This window comes from Mycteria americana, chromosome 3 (assembly GCF_035582795.1).
Source record: "Mycteria americana isolate JAX WOST 10 ecotype Jacksonville Zoo and Gardens chromosome 3, USCA_MyAme_1.0, whole genome shotgun sequence".
NCBI lineage: Eukaryota > Metazoa > Chordata > Aves > Ciconiiformes > Ciconiidae > Mycteria > Mycteria americana.
The window spans coordinates 98,819,680-98,843,722 of record NC_134367.1 but is presented as its reverse complement, the minus strand read 5'-3'; the positions used below and the strand labels follow the sequence as shown (position 1 = coordinate 98,843,722).

At 38.9% G+C, this 24,043-nt stretch overlaps 1 protein-coding gene and 1 long non-coding RNA gene across 3 annotated transcripts in view; one reads left to right on the top strand and one right to left on the bottom strand.

Annotated features, from left to right (window-relative positions):
* Positions 1 to 24,043, top strand: part of PRKCE (protein kinase C epsilon) — a 302,234-nt gene that overhangs the window by 235,944 nt on the left and 42,247 nt on the right. For both annotated transcript variants that reach the window (XM_075496258.1, XM_075496259.1), the window contains one exon: positions 11,481 to 11,635. In XM_075496258.1, coding sequence (XP_075352373.1) covers positions 11,481 to 11,635 — 155 coding nt within the window. The remainder of the gene's footprint in view (positions 1 to 11,480; positions 11,636 to 24,043) is intronic.
* Positions 14,757 to 23,161, bottom strand: LOC142407135 (uncharacterized). Its single transcript, XR_012774819.1, has 4 exons — positions 23,077 to 23,161; positions 20,674 to 21,133; positions 19,286 to 20,120; positions 14,757 to 15,760 (listed from the first exon to the last, which is right to left on the bottom strand). It is a non-coding gene; the product is annotated as an uncharacterized LOC142407135 (long non-coding RNA).

The window sequence follows — 24,043 nt, the reverse complement described above, 5'->3', positions numbered from 1 at the left end:
CTTTGTTTCCTGAGTTTCAGTTGGTGAATCAGCTTCAGAAAAAAAGTAGCTGTGGGGGGAAGTACCAGTCTTTTCACCCTTTTTTGCTTAGGCAAAAATAACAATTTAAGGGCAGTAAAGAATATGTGGTAGCAAATGTTTCTGTAACACATAGAGCATCATAAATGGAATATCTAGGCAGCACGCATAGAGGCTGGCCCTGCTGCAGCACAGTTTTCCAAAGCTCATTCCCACATTACAGGGAAAGAGGTTTGAAAGCTTTTGGAGAATTCTGGTTTACTTCTTTCTTAATAAATGCACTAAGGTTCACATCAAGCTCCTATTAGCCAAGTTAACTTATGATACAACATATCGAATGCTTGAATAACTTTTTGTATCCTTCTGCATTGTCTTCTTTCCTTCTAGTGTCTACTACTCTGTTCATGGGTAAGTACAATTTTGATCTGAAAGAAGGGGCAGGTTTTTCCAGTGCCATATTCTGTAATGCAAGACAACTCTCCTTTCACAGGCTGGTGCAATGGCAAAAATTTGTTGTTGCAGAGGGAAAGAGGAAAGCTCTTCACATCTGTGCTTTCTTTTCTCACAAAGATTTTAGCTTTTTGGTGATTTTCTAAGTGAAATTCTAATTCTGAAAATGTAAACAGTTAGAGAAATTTAATTATAAAATATGCTCATGTATTTCTGCTGTAGTGCCCGTTTTGATTCAGTATGCCTGGTCCTGATATATGTGACTGGAAATCATCTCAACAGACTTTGTTGTCTGGGTAGCTTTTATACAAGTAGCTCATTGGTAAAGACATTGTAGTTTTCTCCTGGATCATGACTGACAGTTTCATAGATCTGAAAAGACAACTTCTGCCTTTCAGTCAGTTGATTGCATCCCTAGAAACAAAAAGCACTCTTGCAAAATATCATGACGATGATAAAAAGACTTGCCCACTCAGCTAATTACTTCTGGTTGGTTTTTTCAGCAATAATGGATAATTTCTCAGAAAATGGTTGCCGGATGAGTATTTTGTCCCATCATTTTCATTATCTTCCTTAATTGGGTTCCTTTTCCTTCTGATACCACTGCTGCTGGACCAACTGGCTGCATTCCCCAGAGTGTTCTCTATTAGTTGTGTAGCATCTGATGCATTTCCCTGTGTGCTCAAAGACATAAACTATGCTCAGCATAAGAAAACAGGAATTATAGACAAGAAAGGTTCCAGAACCAGCCTAGGGGCTGAGGAGACACCTAGGACATGTGCTATGTCTGTCTAAGCTCCTTGGTAGAATATAAACAGGTTAAAAGTTGTTCTTAGAAGTTCTGAAGTGCCTTCAAAAACTATATAGTTAGTTCTAATTAGAAGACAGTGTTTATATTTTTCCTATGAGAATCAGAACAAAGGAATATTAATAGCTGCCTGCACATTGTAACATCTTCTGCATAATGACATTTTGCAGGCTTGATATAATTTTCTGCCATGTGCATCAGGCCATTAAATGAGAGGTCTTTAAAATTATCTCACCAGAACAGTTCTTTTTTCCAAACAGCACCAAAAGAAGATGAGATCAAAGAATTTCATAAAAGGCGCTTTTTCACAGCTTATCTGTCATCAAATGAAGGTATTAGGGAAATGGCCTGAGAAGCTTTTCCTACTTGATACCCCTTTTGAAGTGACTAGAACTACAAAACATGCCATTTCTGCAGAGGATTCCAGTTGTGTTTCTCTCTTGTATGAGAAGAAGGGCACAAAGAGTGTTTTACACCAGCTGGCACACTTCTGGGGTCCCTGCTCTCAGGGCTTTCTTGGGCTTTCAGGGAGCAGGCAGGGATCAGGGTTGCCGCCCCAGGGAGCAGTGGTCCTTCCCTGAGCTCACCGTGGAGCTCGTGGCTACCAACTCTGCAGCTTGGGGCAGAGACTGAAAGATTTGCATCAACTCCCAGAAAAATCCAGTGACAACAGAACACATATCTCTCCAGGATAATTTGGGGTTAAAGATTTTCCCAAAGTTGGAATTCTTTTTGTTTCAGTTCATTTCTAAGGTTAGATGGTAGGGGATCAAGCTATGAAATGGCAATGCATATAATTTGTTCTGCATCTTCATTGCATGCCCTCGGTTAACAAATTCCACGTATTACAGCATTAAAAATTTAATCCTGACCTAAACCCTATCTGAGCTAAAGAGAGTCTCACCACTAAGCCCTGTAGATACTGTGTCAGAACATTAGATATTATATTACAGGTGTCACAGAGAACATTCACATGCGCAGAAGGCATAATATCCATTAGTGACTAAGAACAAAAAACAAAATTGTAATTCTTTTTTAAAGTGAGAAGAAACTAAAAAAAATCAAATGTTGCACTCACGTGGTAGTATTTTAGGGTTTTAATACGAAGTCTTTGTCTACTCAAGAAACTCAAGTAGAACTAGAATTTTATGTTATATTCTCAGTGAGTAAAATGACAGCTCTATGGAGAGCAGGCTGACAACTCTCCACCTGCTGTTTCTGTGCTATGTTGAATTAGTCTAAACTTTATCTTTTCTAAAAACAGGATTAATGAAATTTTGAATCATATTTTCTTTTTACTTACCCTAGTATGAGCCTGATACACCAACTAATCCAATGCATAGTAAATTTGGTCCAGATAGTAATCTGACAGAATTCATTATCTGAAAAAACAGTAGGAAGACTGTATTCAAACATCACGTATTCATAAATTACACAGGAAAAAGCTCTGTGTAAGGGATGGAACCTTCATCTGTTATTCTGATGTATATGATTGTTAGTTGCAGATTCTAGGGTATAGATTTTATTCATATCCATACTTTATCATATTCCACAATTTATGGTACAGGTATATTTGAAAAGTGATGTTAAAGTCAGTGGGTTTTGCTGGCCACAGTAATGTGGGATTAAGAACCTTTGAATAATCAAAACAATCAACTAAACTTTTCTAGAAGTATTAGTGCCAAGGGGATAACCAAATGGTTCATTTTTTCACTCTCTATGAATTTGGGACAGGCTGGCTTCTCTTCATTTGCGACAGTTTTAGAGTATTGTTGGATCTGTCTTTGGAAAAATCATTAAACAAGACTTCCTTCTTGAATGCCAGTTTAGGTAAAACCTAATCATCCCTTGATATTTTTTGGAAAGAATAGGTGATGTCCGTGAGGTCCTGGCTAATGTTTCCTGCTATGAACCGTAAGTTGTAATTTCCATAGTTCTGTGACCTACTGCTGGCACATAGTAAGTTTCCCACCCCCAGCTAGCCAGTTTATCTCAGTGTACATACACTAGCCATGTTTTCCTTGTTGAACAGTACTATGGCATGCGTTAGGGCCATGAAAAACATGTTAAAAGCTCCGTTCTGTTCCAGTATCAACTGATATTCCACAGAGAGGCAACATAAATCTCCCATGACAAAAGCAACATACCAGGCCTGCTTCATGAAGATTAGAGATCTCAGACAAACATCTTGCTTAAAAACCTTTTCCAGTAACTCACATTATAGATGAGTAAATGCTACAACACAAGTCTTTACAGTAATACAGTATAAAGGTTTTGAGAACCTCTGTACTGATTCTGAAAGCACTGTTTGGAAACTAATTGTATTCAATTCGTCACTTTTTCTGGCCCTTCATATGGTATGGATTGATAGGGTAGAGACGGTTTCTTGAGAATTATTCCAGTGTGTCAAGGAGGGCCAGCTATTCTTGAAACCATTTCCAAGACTTTAAAAGTGTTTTTTATGCCACAGGCTCTCAATTGATGTAATGTCTGGGGTCTCTACAAACAGAATAGAAGTATTTTGTGATTGGTTTTGTAAAATCAAGAAAAATCAATAACCGGTTCTTTGCATGAGAAACAAAGGTGGAAAGCACTGAAGTGTTTCTCTGAAAGTAGTGTATAACTTGCAGCACAGCTAGGAATTGATATTTTGAGTAAGGTAAGCACAGGAAATAATGCAAATGATTTGCAGCAGTGAAAAGAGTTCCCAGTGGTATTTTCTATAAGTACTGAAATAGACTGCCAGTAGAGGTCAAGGAATGCTTATCAGTGGTGATTTTTAAGAGCTGATCAGATTAATTTCAGGAACTGATGCAATTTTCTGGCCTGCAGGGCAGAATATACTCAAGGAATACTATTCACTACTGGCTTCTGCTGCTGACGAGGGGACTGAGAAGGGAACAGAGCATTTTGGGCACAGCAGGAGACCCTGCTGCAATGGAGTGCAGGCAAACTCACCTGCCCTCCAACAAACCAGACTAGCAGAGGCTTCTGCTTCTAGGTCTTTGTGAGCCAAATGGAGTCCACTCAGCAAGGCTGTTCAGGTTTGCGGTTAGATCGCTGGCTCACAGTGCCCAGAGCCTGCCTTGCAGCACTGAAAAGGTTAGTTGCCCTTGGCTTAGGTGCAGCTGAGCCTGCCTGTCAGCTGTGGGGTAAGCTAGATGACCTTGCAAGACTTCTTTATCCAATTTTTGTGTGGTTCTCTGACTCTCTCAGGTCTGTGTCTTAACTTTGAGGTCATTCTTTCTTTCAATGACAAAAAACTGGGTTCGAAATTGAATACCGGGCAAAGCCGAGTAAAACTGAGCAATAAGTCCCTAGCTATAATAGTATTCGCCAACTTGAGAGAAATTTGAAGTGTCTTTTTGACAAAAAAAATCCTTTAATACAAATCTGAATCTGTGCATTTTTTTAAGTGGAAGATGCAAATATCCCATGTGAAGTTTAAGATAGCAGTTCCTACGTACAGGGCATTTATTCCAAGAAATGTGGGATTCACAGAAATTGTTCCCTTCTTATTTGGAACTCCATGAAAGCACTGGTACAAAACAGGAAAAACAACACAATTAGCCCTGAGTATAAACATTGAAATCAGAGACAGATAACGTGTCGTAGTGTCCTGTTGAAGATTGTTACTGTAAACTTCAAAAAGGAATCAAATGAACAGGAGAGAGCTTTTTGTTGTTTACTTTAGTGTTGTACCTGGTTTTTCTCTTGGTTTTGTATTTGTCCCTCCTAATGCTGGGATTGTGGAAGATGCATCTGCCAGCCTGGTTAGTCTTCTGCTCAGGGTATTGAAGGTTTGCATATAGTTTTGTGTACAGTGTGCCTGTGCAATTTCCATCAGAAGCAGGAAATGTTTATTCAAGTTCTGAGGGGTGGGACAGTTGCTGTAGTTTTAGGTAATTTTAAACAAACTGTTTGAGCATCCTGTTTAAATAGAGTTAAGTAATCACAGTTTTGTACTAGCTGGAAAAGAATTCCATACATGCATGATATGAATAAAATATCATCTTACAGAGCATACCAAGGTTGTGATATATCTGATTTCTTGTGCAATAAAGTTATATCTTTGACTTTTGTTTTGCAGCAAGTTTAGTGGCTAAACATACTCCATTATGTAACAGTACTCTACTAGAATATGAACTATTTTGTATTTAAATTTACCTGTATTTAATACATGTATTAGTTTCCTTGATATTTTCAGTAGCCTCTGGAGAAATCTAATTCAAATATGACTTTCTGAAATTGGGAGGAAAAAAGTGTATTCACACAAAGAACTTACTTTAGGGAACTAATGAGAATCAGGAAGAATTTATTCGCAGCCAATTGTATAAAAACATAAATGAAGGAAAAAATGGTAGTTGGAGCAGACTGATAAGATGTATCAATTACTAATTTTACTTGAGGAGTCCATGTTTGATGCCTTTCCTGAATTGTCTCGTTTTAAGTGTTGTAAGGGTTGAACTGGGAGACAAAAAACAGTAGTGAAAAGATTTGTTCTCAGACTTATAGCATGGATGCACATCTCAGATTTGAAACTGGGAGACAGATTGCATGATTTATTTTTGTTTTGTAATATTTCAGTAATGAGGCTGTGCTGAACTGCATATTGGGTCCCCCAGCTGGCAGGACTCGTTTGAAAGAAAAAAAAAAGTTTGTACTCTTCAGATTGCAGTGATAATTGTACCTGGCCTTATGTCTCTCAATGGATTGTCTTTAAGCTGCGATCTAATGTTAATGAGATTTTAATTGGAAAACAAACAAAGGACAGACGGGTTAATGACTGATAACAATTTAAAAAAAAATCTTTTAAGGGCTACACAATAATTAATGTAAACAATACATCAAAGTCTTTCCATGTCTAAGCTTTCATACAGGGTTTACGTAGAAGCTTGTTCCTCAACAATGGTATTATTCCACATGTAAACAACTAATAGACTGTATAGTGTCATCTGTTAAATCAAAACTGATTGGCAAGATTATCTGGTCTTACTAGTAGGAAGGTCTTGGTCATTAATCACACCTCCACAAAAAGGAGCTGGATTGAGTCTTTTATGTCCTGAGAGTTTATTACTATTGATGTTTCTGGAAATCACCCCCCTTTTCCCAATTAAAAACTTATACGTTATTCCAAAAGAAACAAAAAGTAGAAGCTCTATCCAATGGAACTCATAACATCTAAAAACAAGCTAGTATAAACTGGTGGGGAGTGCACATCATATATAGGCTGATGTTAACAAAACATATATAAATTAAAAATCTGAGAATGGTTTTGAAGAGGGAAGGTTATGGTAGTAACCAGAAAAAAGGATTAGTTAGAAGGATTTACTGTAGAGCTAAAGGATGGCTATTTTGAATGTCAAGGAGGATGAAAAACGAAATTAGGGCACAATTAAAGGAGTGGAATGAGAGAGAAGATTAAACAAAATTTCTAGTTTAAGTGACAAGTGTATTTCTCCAGATAGTGACAGAGACAGAGAATAGAAGAGAGGTTGCTTTTAGAGTCCAGTTTTGAAAATGTAAAGCATGCAGGAGAGTATCCCAATTCAGAAAATCAAGAGGATAGACTGAGAGGATAGGAGAGAATGATAGAGATGTTAATCATAGAATAGTTTGGGTTGGAAGGGACCTTTAAAGGTCATCTAGTCCAACCCCCTGTTAAGACAGGCAGTTATGTATTCCAGTATAGTAGTTAAAGCCATAGTCAGAAAATACTATGGAAATACAGAGTGAAGTTGAACTTTTTTTGTCTTGACTTCTAGCCTGTTTACTCCATATCCACTTTGCTTTTAAAATATCTTAGGCATGCTCTCTGCTCTGTTTTTCTTTCCATTTATTATTTTAAGTATTCTCATTCAACCATACCTTTTGAGAAATTCAAGGAAAAGCAGGTATGATTAAGGGCTAAAATAAACCCTGTAAAAGAATCTATTTCAGAAAACATATTGGCTTACTTTGCAGTACTTTTTTTGCTTTATAGATGCCAAGAGAGGATTAATCTATCATGTCTTTGTTTGTGATTTTGCCTTTTATTTCAGTTTATGTAATTAAAGAGTTCCCAGGACTGCTTTACATTGATTTTGTTCATCAAAACATACTTCTCAAATGTTATGAAAACATAGTCCAAAAATAATGCAGTCCAAACCCATTCAATTTTCTCTTGGAACACAATCAATGATAAAGTCATACCTTGTATCTCATTTTTAACTGAGTAAACACTGTGTTGTCCCTTAATAATGCATAATTCTTTAGGGCGTTCACTTTATATTCTCCCACTTCAATATCTGAATATATCCTGGTGATACATATAGAAAGATGCATATAACCAGGCATGATACAGTTGTTTTACAATTACTGTTTGAGGATGGAATCCTCTCTACATTGAAGTCACAGAGGTCTCATTGGGTCACTCTGTGTGTGTGCATACATTATGACAGAAAGGAAATATCCAGAGTGTTAGGAATCTGTATTTTGATCATTAACTTTTGATGAAAGATTGGGAAAAAATTTAAGTAGCAAAAATGAAGATCTCTGTTGTTGCTGAAGTTATGGGAATCAGGAGAAGAATGGAGTTACCAATCTCAGCTCATTATTCATAAAATATTCTCTCTTCTCTTGCATCCTCTTTTCATGTAAATTTGAGTCCTAGCTGATCATGCCATTGTCCTGAGCAAAAAAAAAGACCAGAGAGGGGTTTTAAGAAAGTAGTTTTCATAGGGACTGAGTATATTTCATCAAAAAAGATGGTACCTTCTAATGTTGAAACTCTGGCTTGCTGTGCATGTGCACGTTGTGCATCTTATTGTTTACCCCGTGTTAGTGGGTGAGAATTAGTATTTTTCTTCTCTCAAAATGAAACCCTTTCCCAGTCTCACTGTAAGCAGAGAACAGAACTTTCAAACTACTTTTTTTTCTGTGAATTCTCATTAGGAAGCTGAAACGTGCACCCAGGAAAGCTGGAAAAGTAACTTGAAATATCAGTGTATAGCAGAAAAATGCAACAGCAGAGCAATTTCAATCACCGAGCTGTTAGTTAGTAGGTATAGTTTTGAAGAGGTGGTCAACTAAGCTGCAGAATCTGCCAGAAATACCCCTTCACATTGAGAATGGGATGTGCATAATAAGGAAGATGCGAAGGAGGATAGGAGAGTTAGCACTCGCCAGCTCTGGGAGTGGAGCTGCTGCTAAAGCTTTTGTGCAGACTGCCTAATGACAAGATGTTCTGCTAAACAATCCAGGTTAAATTTTCGGTTGGCTAAACTGGAAAAGTCCTACAAAGGACTGAATCAAAATAAAAGAACTTGAAGTTTTAACTAAACACAATTTCTGGTATTTAGAATCAGCAATTAGGCGCTTGGTGAATGTCACAAAAAACAGTGGTTCTGTTTGGATCAGAGAGTATTTAATATAAAAATGATACAATGTATATCCTGACATCTTAGGAAATGGTCCTGGTCTATACAATTGCGTAAACCAGCCTTCTTTTTTTTTTTTTTTTTCTTTTTTTTTTGTGCACCATCCCCAGCAGTTGGAAGAGTGGTGGCATCACCATTGGGAGCAGGAGCTCCCAGCTCAGAGGCGAGTTGAGGGTGAGCATTTGGGAGTCACAGCTGTAAGACACAGCACAATCCCTTTGCATCAGCATCGTTTGTTTTATACTTGTGATAGAGGTGTAGCAAAAAGGCAGCAATGTTGAGAATTGAGTATGGCTGCTCTGGGGAATGTGAATTGCAGCTTCGTTTTCCTGGTTGTGCCCACTCACATCCAAACTGTTGACTTTGGAAAGGTTAAAATAGCAATGAAAGAAGGTTCAATTTCAGCAAGCGTTAGGAGAAGTTACTTTAGCCAATTGTTAGTCAGACGCTCCCCAGCCTGCAGTCCAAATGGGTTTTGTGCTTGAAACTGAACTGTATCCATGTGAGATAATCCAAGGCAATGTGTTGCAAAGGGACATTCGGACCAAAACTGCTCTTCGGAGATACTGTCTGTAGTGCGGTGATGAGGAGCCTAACAAAGGACAATGCCTGCATCATCTTCTTGGGCATGTTGTATCCTCTTATCTACATTACAAGTACCAATATAGCTATGCCTTTGATTTACTTTATCACAAAACTGACTGCATTTGGTGTTTTCCTTAAGCTCTAGCTTCTGAAATCAGAAGACCATCTGAGAGCTATCGGATTTTCTTTTAAAAGCAAGGCTGATTCCAGAGAGAAATCAGAGAGACAGCACAAGGGCCCATATTTTTGCTTAAAACAAGCAAAGGTGATATTTAAAGCCTACAATAATGTTGAGAGATCTGCACTATGATTTTGAATGTTTCTTATCAGCAGTATTAAGCATTGCAGAAAGAACAAAGGCATGGCTCTAAAGCCCTGCTCTTTTGGGTGTATGATACAGCCAGAAGCCTTGATGCAGTTCTTTAGTAGGTTTTGCCTATTAGGGAATGGTAAGAAAAATATTGGAAAATGTACCAAAGTTGTTAGCAATGTTTTACCAAGAATGCCAGTCCACTCGGATCCTGAATTTGATCCAGTCTGGCAGTTTCTGTGTTCCCAAGATACAGGGGGAAAGGCACAAGGTTTTTTTCTGCATCCTCTTTCCGTAATCAGCAAAAAGTCAGCCAAACATTTGTAGCCTCCTCCAGGAAACATCCCTGATAAGTATAACATTTAGGCACTTAATGAGCAGGATTAATGCACATACTTAAGTTTAAGGATATTTTTAAGTGCTATGCTTTAAATCTGAGCTGTAGAGTAGACGATTAAAGACAAACAGCAAACATTTATGGATTTCTGGACTCATATATGTAAACTATGTAATCTGCAGGCTTGGATTCACTTGTGAGACGTTAATTAACTTCCATCTTCTGTTGGTTTTGCTTGTCCAAAGCAATGCCGCATCTCGTCTCCTTCTCTTCAACCCAGCACACCAGATACCATGAGCCAGAGCCAAACTGCAGTGGGACGTGAAAGTTGGAGAGGGGCTCCCTTCGGTGAAGTCCCATGCTTACACACCTGTGTATCGTGTGACCGGAGAAGGAAATGTGAGCTAATGCAGAGCAAGGAGTATATGCTCAGATCCATTCTCCACATCACATGAGAATTACCTCCACCTCTGTCTAAACTCATGTGCATATAGATGTAGATATTTTACAGTAAGGAAATAAAGAATGTGGAAGTAGGCTCAGAAACCAGAGGTGAATGGGCAAAGAGTTGATGATTATTTAGGGCTGTTAGTTCAGGTTAGGGAAAACTGTGAAAATTTATAAGAAACATTTACAAAAAGGAGGATCTAAATTGTATCAAGTGGATGTGTGTCATTTCTTTGCTTATGCCTTTATCTGCATTGTTATTTTAGATCATAAATGTTTCAAGATGCCAAGCACACATTTAGTTTACTGGTGTTCTCAGTTCTGACTATTTCACTGAGTGCTTAACTTTTGGATCTTTTTCTGAAACACACCAAAATGGGGTGATTACCTGAGAATCTCAGTTGCTGTTCTCAAGTAAAGTTCATTTCTAGTTCTCCATCATGGAATAAGTCTTGAAAACTTGAACTTTGAAGTGATAAGCATCAGAAGAAAATAAAAAGAACTTGATATGGATTTTAATAATGTAATTATATTTCATTGTCTTATGAGACTTTGAGGCAATTCAAAAAGTCATATATAAGTGTTTGAGATTGGCAGCACTGGTTTCTATAGCTTAACAATTCTAATTCGTTTTTACATAATTTGGGAAAGGTACTTCGCAGACAAAGTAGCTGGTAAGAGATAAGAGAAGAAATAAGGAGCCTGAAATTTGCCCAGCAGCCTGTCAGGAGTTGACAGAATTGACTTTATCTCTTCATTGTTATGGCTGAATTTTGAAAGAAATGGCATCATTTAAGTATCTCCGTTATTATATAAAATTGATTCTAATTCCATATGTATATGTTGATGTGTAGAGATTTGTGTATGTGTTGCTTATTTCTACGTTTTGATTCTATTCCTTTTTTCTCGTTTCTCACTTTGAGACTCTTGTCTTGTTTTCTTTAGGTTTGGGGGATTTTGGTTGTCAGCTTTTCCTTTTTCAGAATTGTAGCATTTGTTTCTTTCATTTCTTGACGCAAATGCTGCAGTCGGCTAAAGTGTAGCTTCAAGCAGTCCTTTGTGCGAATAAAAGAAATTAGCTAAATAGCACTGTTTAATTAATTTCAGGACCGCCTCTTTTTCGTCATGGAATATGTAAATGGAGGAGACCTAATGTTTCAAATCCAGCGCTCACGCAAATTTGACGAACCTCGATCCCGCTTTTATGCAGCAGAGGTCACATCAGCACTCATGTTTCTTCACCAACATGGCGTCATCTACAGGTACTTTTTTTTAATCAAAAATAAAGTATTCTTGAGGCTTGGGGCTGGTTTTGGCTGAAATCCTCTGTCTCTTAGCAACCAGATTTAGATTAGTTGTTTGTTCCAATTTGCTTACATAGAACTTTTTTTGGCTGTTTATCATTGAGAATGTTAACATTTGAATAGCCTCTGCAGCAGTCGCCAGCTGTGTGTGCCAGTTTTGTATTATAGTCCAAATAAAGCGGTTTTGAAAAAGCTTGGCACAGTGCGACCCAGAGGTGACCTTTCTGCAGATCGGCGCAATCTCTTCACTTTCCTCTCTGTGCCATAGATTTCCTCTCGGTTTCTAACTCCCTGCCACTTCCTGAGTTTGTTTGTCCTAGTTGTCTCCACTCTGATACAATCGGGATGGTCGTTTGCAATGCTTACTTGTGCCCCTTCCTCTTGACTGTTTGGGTGAAGGCTTAGTCACCATCAGGAAGTGGCTCTTTGCAGACAATTTTGATTTGCTTGCAAGTGCCCTGCATCTATTTGAACCTCTGCCCCCCCCCCCCCCCCCCATCTCTAATCTTCGACACACATGCACACACACCAAAAAAGTGCGTATTGTTTGCGCTGTGTTGGAGAATGCATTTAGGGATAGGCTTTTATTATTAAAAGTAAGGAATCACTTTGAAAATTTTCACCCTGATGTCAGTGCGTTTATTAAGTCCTTTATCTTGTCATTGCACCCTTCCTCTCTCTTTTTATTTGTTTTTAGCAGCCTGTCATTGCTTGTGATAAATTTGGGCTTTCACAAGCAGAGTGCTTTACAGGTTTTGTGATACAGGTCTGTCCTGTCTGCTAAAAATTCTGAGTTCTGTGGATCTGAGTTTTGATATTCTCTTGGTATTTTCACCCTCTTTCAGGTTATCAGTTTTGATTTGGGGTCATCATCTCAGGGACAGGCAGTCTCAGATTTCTTGAGCAGAAACATCAAGATGAGGATGTGGAATTTATCACATCCCTGGATTCATATTAAGGCTGCTCTCTCTCAAGAGTACTACAAATTGAAAGAAGTGAATTTTAAATGTTTAGTAACCAGGACTGAGTGGTGACTTCTACCAGAAGCCATTGGCTTTCCCACCAACTGGGATTCAAAGGGAGACTTCTCAGAGAAGGAGTTTCCCTTCCAGAGACATCGCAAACAGCAGGACTTTGCATTTCTCAGGAAAATAAATCTCTGTGAAAGTGGTCTTTCAGTCACAAATCCGGTTTTCTTTAGAAAACTTTTTTGCTAGCTGCAGCTCTTAATCTCCATCTTTTATTAACACTGGTGTGATGTTTGCATACTGGGTTGGACTTTAGGCCCTACCACTTTGTATAGGTTTGTTTTCAAGTGCTGAAGGCCCAACACATTTCCTACCTTTACTGCCCATATAACAGTCCCTATGCTTGTCTGCATTTATTTTCAAAGGTATGTATTTGTACATTTAGATACTAGAACGTGGCAACTTCAGAATTTCATAAGAATCCATCATAAGTGAAACAGATAAGATTGGTGCTTTAAAAAGTAAAGGATTTCGAGGATTTGTTTCCATAAAAAGACTTGAGCTAATTTCTCTTCCTGAAAACTGGAGCTTAGACACTTTGTAATTAGCAGTCAGTTTAGTGATTTTTGTGAACCAGTTTTGTGATTTTTTTTGAGCAGGAAAGAATTGGGAAAATGACCTTCCCCCTTCTTCATATGCGTGCATTCGTTCTCCCTCTTCCCTCCCTGCTCCCATCCTTTGACACACATCCCCTTCTCTGTCCTCTCTTTCTCTTTTCTCCCTCTTTTCCCTTGTCTTATATGTAGCTTCTGCTGTGTGTTGGCTCCTAGCTGCATTGAATCGCTCTGTGTGCCTGCATTCTTTCTGTGACTTTTTATCATAGTCAAAACGCTTCAGTCCCAAGAGAGATGTCATTCTCATGAGACAATGCTTTGTAATTTAAACTTTGCAAGATACTCTCAACTTCTGATTCAGAGACAATGCTGACATGACTTTGGCATGCTACAGTAAAACACTAAAATTGTAAATGGCATGTTATATTGAGTGTATTATCAGAAGAGGCAAAAGAGAAATAACATGAGTTGTAGGATGAAAGCAGAAACTAAAAAAAGCAACAGGAAGAACATTAGGAACAGATTTAGTTGTATTCTTCTTTGACACAGGCTTTTGGATCTGGACATAATTATGTCCATAAGAATAACTCATTTTCCCAACTGGGGTATGCTAGGAGCTTCAACAATTCATAAAATGTATACCCCAGTTACTCTATAAAATACAAGTAGAAGGAAGAAGTTAGAGATTATCTTAAAAGAATTAATCGTAAGAAAATGTCACAATTCATTCATAGTGTGCCAGGCCCTGGGAGAGTGCATTTGTTGATGTCAAGCGTATGTTAGAATAGTTGTCTTGCACAGAACAGTTTCAGCCTGATTATTCCGTACCTCACTGCATCATTTATTACAGTGTTAATGCATTGGGATCAAGTCACTCCTTTACATCTCCAAAGCTCTTAATAGCTGGCAAACAAGGAAGGGAAAGGGGGAAAAAAAAGAAGAAAAAAAAAAAAAGAAAAGAAAACCTATGCTCCTGAATAACTACCAGTCATAACTACCTAACATGCCTTCAGATATTTTAATAAAGAATACTTGTCTTCTGTGTAATTATATCTCTAGAAAAAACATTGCGGTGTGAAATTAATGGTTATTCTCCAAAGTGGGAAATGCTGCTTGTGTGGGCAATACTTCAAGGAAAATGGGGAATATATAAATAAACTCAGATGTTTGATGGAAATGCAGGTTTCAAAATAGCTGCTATACCTTCTGATCTTTTTTCAGCCATGTATGTGGAAGTATTTGTTTGGAGCTAAACATAGTTATATTTTTGGAAGTAAATAACTAGCTTTAGCTCATGCTTTGGCTTGTTGGTTAGATTTTTAGAAAGTGCTATGATGATACTAAATGATCATCTTGTATAATAACTAGTTTATCCTCATTTCCCCTGAAGTTCAAAGAGAAAGCTAGCTCCGTGTTTGGCAATAGAAGTTATTCTGTAAGTTCACATCTTTGCAACTGGCCCAACAGTTGTTCCCAGACTTGTCCAATTATCTGTGTGCTCACTGGAATTACGTACGTTCCTTTTGTTTGTCGAGTTTATGTTGGAAATAAAGATGAACCTCACAATTTTTGTATATAAAGATGCTGCTGTTAGTAAATACATCTTGTATGATAGATAAACTTCAGGATAGTTTTCAGTGTGGCATCTTTAAGGGTATAATGCTACTGATGTTGTGTCAAAAACACTTCAACAACTTAGTAAAAATATTTGCATTATGCCTGCCACCTTCCCTCTCATCTGGTATTCAGCTATTCAGGCACATGTCAAGCTGGGGCCTGATAATACAAGTAGAGTCAATCAGACACTAGAGAAGTTTCAATCGCAGTTTCTGGCAGTCATTGTTGTTTGTGTTATGCAATTGCACTGCTTTGAAAAAATGCATCCAAGCTTCAGGAATTAAGGGCTAGGCTATGAATCTCATTTTGCCTGTGAGCTGAACTGGACTTTGAACTCAGTGATGAAAGGTTGTGGACTATGTTCACTGTCACCTGTCCCTGGAGTCTGGTATATTTAAAGTCAGTCATCGTCAGCTTAATATACATTCTCATACAGGGAAGATGCAACCAACTGGGTGTTAAGAAACTGCCAGTTCCATACTCCCCTCTTGTACTGACTTTCAACATTCCTGTGCGCTTTCCACAAATATATGTAAATGTTGCATGTTCTTGTTTCACCTGCAGTTGTTGGGCTGAGGACAGGAGTACCCGGGTGGGTGTCTCTGGCTCTCGTTGCAGGAGTTCAAGTGAGGTGACACAAGTGGCCCACTCTGGCCTGAAATACATACAAAGCACTGTTGTCTCCCCAGGCAAGGGCATCAGCACGAGAATGGGTACCACTTCATTAACATAAATGCCAGTTCCCCAGTTCATATTTGATTTAGGGGATAACTGTGTGAGCTACAAACCTTCTTTCAGTGAAGACCTGAAGGGCCAGTAGTTGCATGTCGTGTGATCTCTGGCGTGCTCCAAGACCATTCAAGTGATTAAACGGGGTGCTCTCTCTGAAGTACAAAAGAAGGAAACTGAATGTACACAATTTCAGTTCACCTGAGAGGATGAAAAATATCTTAACTGGGAAAATAATGTCACCTGCTTTGCGTTAACTCATTCTTTTGGTTTCAAATGTAAGGTCTGTGAGATGTTGCCTTCAACACTTGTACAGCACCTGGTCACAGGGGAGTCCTCATTCCTAACTATGGGTTATCATGTTCCTCAGCAATATGAAGTAATAATCCAGCCTGTAACCTGCTGCAGCTTTCTGAGGCTCTGTGCACTCTGTAATTAGTATGTTGGTCGTGATGAAGGATATATTAACACTGAATTGAGGAGAATGGGAATATAAATATGCTGATGCCAAGCCCTGTATACCCCCGAGCTTTTTCCGTACACAAATACCCTAAGAACTTGTTTGAACACTAACTGAATTTTTCCTTGGATGATCAGTTTTCCCAGCATTCCTGTTTATCAGGGTAACACACACCGGTGTTTCAGAAGGAAGAAGTACCTAAAATTAAAAGCACTTTCATTAGTGTGTTTTTATGTGAAATAAGAATATTTAGAAAGTCTGACTTCACTAGCGGTTGTATGATTCAGTGCAACCTTGGCAGAGCAACGAGGAGTTATATTTACACTGATGAAAATGTTGCATGGTCAGTGGTTAACGTGTTAAAAGTCATCATTCTCCCAAGTTACCTTACTGTGTTATTTCTGAGTGGCAGCAGCCAAATAAAATTTCCCTCCTCCCCTTTTTTTTGGCTTTTTAAAATACAAAACTAGACATGGAGCATTTTGGTTTAAATTTGGTTTTAAGTATGTAAAGATCATCTTACTGCAACTCTAAACAGTAAAAGGTTAAATTGCCGCTTGAGCTGTGGTCCATGAAGGAGGGCAAGAAAGACCTTGTACCCTCAGACAGCACATTCAGACCTAAGCATGGGAAAATCCTGAACTCAAGCCCTTCGCCACAGAAACTGCCTGTTGCAGGAGTCCGCTACAGAGAAGTTACAGTTTGCTTCTGGCACAAGTGAGCAACAAACTATTTCCATCACCTTCAGTAAAAGCAGGAAGCAAGGAGTGAACTGTGCTGCTGCCCAAGCCACGCCACCTGACCAGCGCTCCTGGACAGGTTTGCGCCCCAGGCTACCTCCATGCTCTGCTCTGCTCTGCCTGGTCTAGTTTCCAAAAGTGAGCGTGAGCTCCGACGGGATTTTAGTCGTTGGCCTCCTGCCCTCTTTGCACTTTTTCTTGCTGGATCTGGGCAGGCCAGCAGTCGTGAAACGCATAAATAAGCAGGATATCTTCCCCGCAGGAAAAGGCAGTGGGCCGGGGTGGAGAGGAGCGGGGCTGAGGGAGATGAGAAGCAGGAAGAAGGGTTGGTTCCCAGGCTTCTGGCATTCGGACCGAGGGAGTCCACCCTGCCATCTGCCCAGCTTATGTATTGTGCTAAACACTGCTGTCGTATAGGAGAGCCTTTGACAAGGTTTCCAGCTGTGGAAGGATGAGTAAAGGCTGTGGGAATAGGATATGAACCACGCGGTCTTGCCAACAGTAGAATGCTTTCTAAATTTCTCCTGGGTTTGGAACATAAGAAAGTCCTCAGCTGGCTCTTGCGTGGGAGTTGGGTATGCGGAGGAGCAGAGCTGGGCAGTTAATATTTAGAAGGGTAGAGCAGCACCATTGACCTCATTTGGGGAATGACAAGGTACTTCCGGGGGAGTTCCCGGTAGCGAGGTCAGCATTGTTTTTTTGCTTCATGTTTATTTGGTGCAAGATTTTCTTGTTTAATGACCGTTTGTATAGCGCTGTATTATGTAAATAAAGCTATGACCTTTACCTTCTGATAACAGTATAGGAGTGAGTTAATGTTAAATGAGAGAGGGCAGGGAGTGGGAATCTGCCAGGGTTAATGCCAAGTTTACATTCCTGTGAGGGCAGCCATGTTCCGGTACGCTCGGTAGAAAGGGTGACAGCACTTCTCAACAGATAATAGCAGTGAAATGTTACAGAGCTTACTTGTATTCATTTTTGGGTGAATGTCAGTGAGTTTAGGTGATTGATGATTGTGTTTTTATTTTGTAACAGGAAAAAATGTGTTACCTTTCTGCATTTGATAAGATTTTAACTGAGAGAAACATACACAAAATGAAAATCCAGTAGAGCTGCAGCACATGTAAAACTGAAATGTACTGACGCAAGACAATCCCTGTAGTTTTCCTAAAATGCTGAGGCACAACTTTGTTTCTACAGAAACATGTACACCAGTTCCAAAGAAAATCATACTCCTCAAACGATTTTCTAACAGAAGAAAGAGAATGCTTTTTGTTTTGCAGTGCATCAAAACTCTAAAGGTGCTTCCTAAATGTAATTCTGCTGCTAACAGCCAAAAGTTAGGACTGAATTTTGCTGTGCCCTTCAGTCATGTTTGTCTTCAAACAATGGAAAATATTTCTATAACCCAGTTGCAGTGATGTTGAAACTATGTCATGTTAAGGGTGAGGCTTTGCCTTTTTGCATGCTATTGAATGCATCTGCCAAAGTTTCATAGTAATACAGAGAAGTGCACAGCAAACGTGGTTCTGAGGCAATAGGCATTTCACAAAGATCTTGAGCTCTTGAGGTGCAACGGAGAAGTTGGAGAGTAATGCAAAACGTTAGATGAAAACATGAAAGGAAATCTAGTGTTTTTTAAATAAAGGCATTAAAAATACTGAACAACCTTAAAACAAAATTTGGATTATCTGCTTTGGTAAAGATATTTGCATACAACTTTTCCCATCTTTTGGTCAGAACCTTGCTACTTTTGGCTCAAGGTTTGCATTTATTCTCTTTGCCCCTTCTTCCCCCTCACACTTTTATCCACCTCCTTGTTATAAAAGACCTTATCACTTAGACGCTGCTCTAGCAAACATTTCTGCATGCAGATCACTGTACTCATGGGCTGATTTTGATTCGGTGAGACCATTCATATGCATGAAGTGTGCAGCTTCCTGAATGATTTGGGACCTTGGTTTGACTTTTCAGATTGAAAATGTGTTTATTTTAAAACAGAAAATCATTGCATTTAAGAATGCAGTGTTATTAAAAACCATATGTTATTTCTCTTACCATTGCAAAAGGCTGTGGAAAATGAGAATTTAGCCAATCTGAAAGCTAACATAACTGAGTTGTCACTGAAACTTTTGAAAACTTTAAAAATGTCTGTTTAGCTGACAACTTGTACTCAAATGTAAGAAAACAGAAATAAAATTATTCACCAGGAGGTTAACTAAAATGGCCTAAGGAACTAAAATGGAGAAAATACAGCCAGTAAGACCCCCAGCATTTTGGGGAGTGCATCAAAGTCTCCACTGCTACCAGAATAAACAGTGGTGGGATTACATCAGAAGGACCTTGGGCAGACTAGGTGCAGTCTAACCAGGGGAGTCAGAAAGTGGAACAAAATGGATCAGGTGGCCGTGACTGTGCTGAAAATGAGCAGAATGGTGAGGGGTAACAAGGCCAGAGTGGTAATGAGTCAGTTAGCTTACCTTCTTGTGTCAGAAATAATGCCTGCCCCTCTCCTCAGCTGCCAGTGTTTCACAGAGTCCGAACAAGCAGCTTCCCAGAGCAGCAGACAGCGGCAGAAATACATTGTCTTCATCATCTCAGCAGCATTGAGCACGTGTGGAGGAGGCAGATGTGGAGCAGGGCTAAGCAGGAATGGCAGTGAGGCTAAGGCCAGCTTTTACTCAGATGGGAGTTTGTGTGGTTTCTGCACTGTGATACACCCAGGGATGGATGGCACCAGGGAGAGACACTCTCCTGCCACCACCAAATTGAATTTTGAGCTCCCAAGACCACTTATGTTGGGGGTATAATGCTTTGGATTCAAAAAAATTCCTACGGTAACATCCAGCTTATGAGGAGAAGGCCAAGCAGCTCTTCTTCTCACAATGTACACACCAGATGGGTCTTCACTTCTTGCCTCCTGCTTCTAGAATTTGTTACCAGTAGTCGGTCTTGCGAAACAGCAGAGAGAGAAAAAAAATAAAGGGGAGAGGCCAGAAATAATGCTAGTACTTACATATGTAAACTTTTTCCTCCAGACTTTAATTTCCTTCTGCTGATGTATGGAAGTCACAGAAAATACCATTCTTCAAAGCATGTCAAATGCAAATAGTACATGCAGCTGTGTACATTTTTTAATGTAGATTTGACAGTGGCAGTTGTAACAGTATTCTTCACGAGGTATTCCAGTCTTTGGGCATGTGATTGCCCCTTCAAGGGAAGGGAAGGATGGGGTGGCTTCAACGGTAGATAGCCAATATAGCAGCTGGTATGCGTGCACCTTGGTATGAAACTGAATAATGCAGAAGCAGTGCCCTAAAAAAAAACCAACCAAAGAAAGCTTGGTCACGAATAACCTGAACTTAGGAACTTCATGTGTTCAAAACATGGAATATTAAGGGTAAAATTAAGTAGTAACAAATAAACATTATAGCGCTTCGCCAGGTATTTACTTGATTTATTATAGGGTTTCCAAGGGAGATCCCATGGTCTATTAACACCCATTTAAAAAAATGTCTAAATATATTCTAACAAACACAAATAATGAGTCAGATGGAATTGCTATGGTCAATTAAGTGGGTAATGGATATTTAAAAGCTTCCAAACATCAATAAATCTGAAACAGCTCTAAAGGAGTACTTGTAGAACAAAAATAATATGCACTTAAGAAACTGCCTGTGTACATATTTGCCTAAACTTAACCACCAATAAGAGGACAGCAAGCGTTTATGGTGCTGTATACTGAGAGCATAAAAAGGCATACCAAATGTGTGCCAGTTCATTTGTTGATAATCTGTAATAGGTCCAAAGGGGCCATAACTATTATAAGGAGGCCCTGATTCTCATTTATATGAAAGTCTTGAAATACCTGATAGCATAGAAGGATCCCCAGGTGGTGAACGGGGGAAGTAGACAGCAGCTCAGCAGCGTACTCTTTGGCATGAGGCTGAAGGCAGTCCTTTGCAAGCTGGTGGAAGCTACCTCTGCCAAAACTCTCTGAGCTGGTTTCCACAGACACTGAAGGAGAAATGCCCAGGGTGGAGGTGAGAGAAACCCTTGGACAACACTGGGTTTTAGGCAGGTTCCCTTTTCACCTTTTGAAAATTCACAAAAGGAAAAGGAAGGGGATCTTTTGTCAGCCTCCATGAGATCATAGCGAGTGGTATGCTTGCACACACAGTAGGACAAAAGTTCTGGTTTTCTGTGGATGACCCGAGAGGAAAAGGATTTGGCTACTATTTTTAAAACATCTGCAGATTGGGTAGAAGTTGTTCTGTCCATGAGCAGAAGAGTCGGAAGAAATTTTGAAACAGCATCGTGGAAATTGTCTGTGTAGTAATAACAACAAAACATTAACTGATATTAGTGAGCTATAGCTTATAAAGCCAGAGATAATTTGGTGACAAATGTGGTGTAAGTCATCATCACCTCTACAGCCTTTTCTCCCCTGGCTCAGCTATGGGTGCTCTCAGTTAGGCCAAGATAATTGTCTGTATAAACGCAGTCGGAGAGATTTAGGCTAAAATCCAAAAATCCTGCCATAGAAAACGGGGTTTATTTCTTACACACCTTATTTAATAGGACCCATTTAAAAAGCAATCAAACACAGTTATGTTTGCCTAATTACAGCGACAGTAGCATGGGGGTATGAAAGAAAGTGGAAGGGATGATGCCCGGGGCAGAGCAGGCAGTAAAGGGTTGAACTGTGTCATTGCTAATGGAGTACTTCAATGTCAGCATTTGAAGTGTGAGTCTGGGTTGAGAATCATACTAAAGTGCCCCTTAATATTTCATTTGCTATTCTATCAAGTCTTAATGCAATGCTACAAATTGGCTACAGAGACTCTAAACTAATATCCACGTTTGTTTCAGGGTTGGGCAATGTTGAGTTTAATACATCATATACATGTCTTGGGATATAGCACAACTTCTGCAACTTCTCTCCCGTTTTGTTTTAAAAGTGTTTTGATAATCTTTCTCAGAGATTCATTTCTTCATGCATTTTTATTTGGAATTCAGAATGTGATAATACATAATAAAAATATGTTATAAATGTGATTATGACATGACATGGGTGTATAGAGGCTGCTATCTGGTGTATAAGAGACTGGTTCTTTAAAAGTCATGATTCTCATTTACAGTAGAAGCTCTTTCTGACACTAGAAGAGCAAAGCAATTTTACAATGGAATTAAATTGTACTCAGCGTGCTCAGTTTAAGGCTGTCAGAAGAATGCAAAGAGACTTTATTGAACATTATAATTTAATGAAGCTTCACATAAAATAGTTCTTCTGTAAGCTGTATAATTAGGTTTCTTGCTAGTTTTTGCCCATGTAACTATCTGGGAGTTTTCTAGGATAATTTCTGATCTTGTCAGAGCATAGAGTCTGGTTAGCAGGTCTCTGAAGAGAGACCTAGTGGTTGGGCACATAGAAGTTACAAAGGTAATTCCTCAGGCCCCAAACATTTTTTTTTAATGTTGACAAAATTCTTCAAGAACAGCCCACTTTGGTCAATAGTTTACATTATAATCCTACTGAAGTCAGTATTTACATGTAATGACGACGCAGTAAGTACCAAATGTTAGAGATTAAAATCACGTTTTAGTCTCCCAAATCTTGTATTCAGAATTGCCTCTCTCTTTTTCATTTGGGCTGGACTATTAAGCTCTTCTCTGTAGCCTTTCTGTCTTTACAGCTGAAGGTAAATTGGTATAGCACTCTTTGCCAACCTTGATGTTGGGAAAAGTGAATACATTGTAAATTTCCTAAGTCATGCCATGTTTTATTTCATGTGAGTAGCCCATGACTCATCTTTCCATAGCATTCATATTAATTAAAAATAGTGGAGTGCTTTGTATAAGTAGATTTTAAGTGATGATATTATACATTGGCACTGCAGCCGAAGTAGCGTTCCCGAGCGTGTGTTTTCTGGAGGAGATGGGGGAAGGCTGCAGGAGCTACATTTGAAACAGTGCTGGAGCTGAAACTTCCTGCACAAGAAAAGTTTCTCTAGGAATGTTTGTGCAGCTTTCTGGCCGAGGTTGGGGGTGAAAGTAATTTGATTTTTCTACACAATCGTAATTTTAAAAGAGTATCTTGTAAAATATAGCTCTCTCTATTAACATATATAACCCTTTTTAATTACATATCAAAGCAAAGTTTGGAGTTGGAACCATCAGTGCAAAGCACAAGCTTCTATGACCTCTGTCTGGAAGCAGCATTAGGAATTTATTTTATGTATAGATCAACATAGAAAGACAAGCAACTCACATTTTTTCAGGCATCTTCTTCATACTTTACAGAAATAATAATAAAGATTCTTCTTAGTTTTTCCAGAATCCCTCTACTGCAGTAATCTTCCATCAAGCATAATAGAAAATTGCTAACTCTACAGAATTTTGAAACAGACAAATCTATGTGTATAACAGAATGCTTTTAGAAGGTTAAAAAACAAAATAGATTTAACTCACTGTTTTTACAAGAATTTCTGCAGAAATCTGTTAAACTGCTGTTGACTGCTCCTGTTTTGGTCCTTGATAAATACAGCAGGGTTAGAAAAGGTTTTTAATTAAGAGCCTAAGTACCCTTCCCAAGTTCAGACCATGTGACTGTGTAAAAAGATGTTTAGGCATGTGAACTATGCTACTGAAATCAGAATAGAAGCAAAAATTATTAAAATCTTTCTTCTAGTGATTCCATATAAGTAAACATTTTGTTGGAAGCAACATTCTTGCAGACTTACATCATTTCGTTTATGCTATATAATTTATTTAGTCCATTCTGTGTAATATTACATGCACCACTCTGTGGAAAGGCTTTCCATAAAAAGACCCAAGAGGTCGAAGTGAGACCAAAGTGAGGTTGGAAAAAATCAGTGTCTGTACAAAAGTTCACTGCAGAGGGTTTTTTTCTGACTAAGAAAGCATTTTTCTCCATGGAAACATGATACGGAGCTTTACCAGGAGTCTGCTTACTGCGAGGAGCTGTGTTTGTTCCCTGCTAAGGACACCCTTGGGAGCATAGGGAAGAGAATTCTGATAAATTTGTTTCTTTTATAAAAAGAAACACTGTATGTAAAAACCTTCAGCAACCCTTCTCCTTTACATTTTCTGGGCATCATAAAGCTGCAGAGGGCCTTGGCTAGTACGGAAAAGGCACTGGAATGTTGGCTCGTGCTGGCGCGTTAATGGCTTGCTCAGGACATGCTCCCAATCACCTGGGTTTGGCCACTTTATTG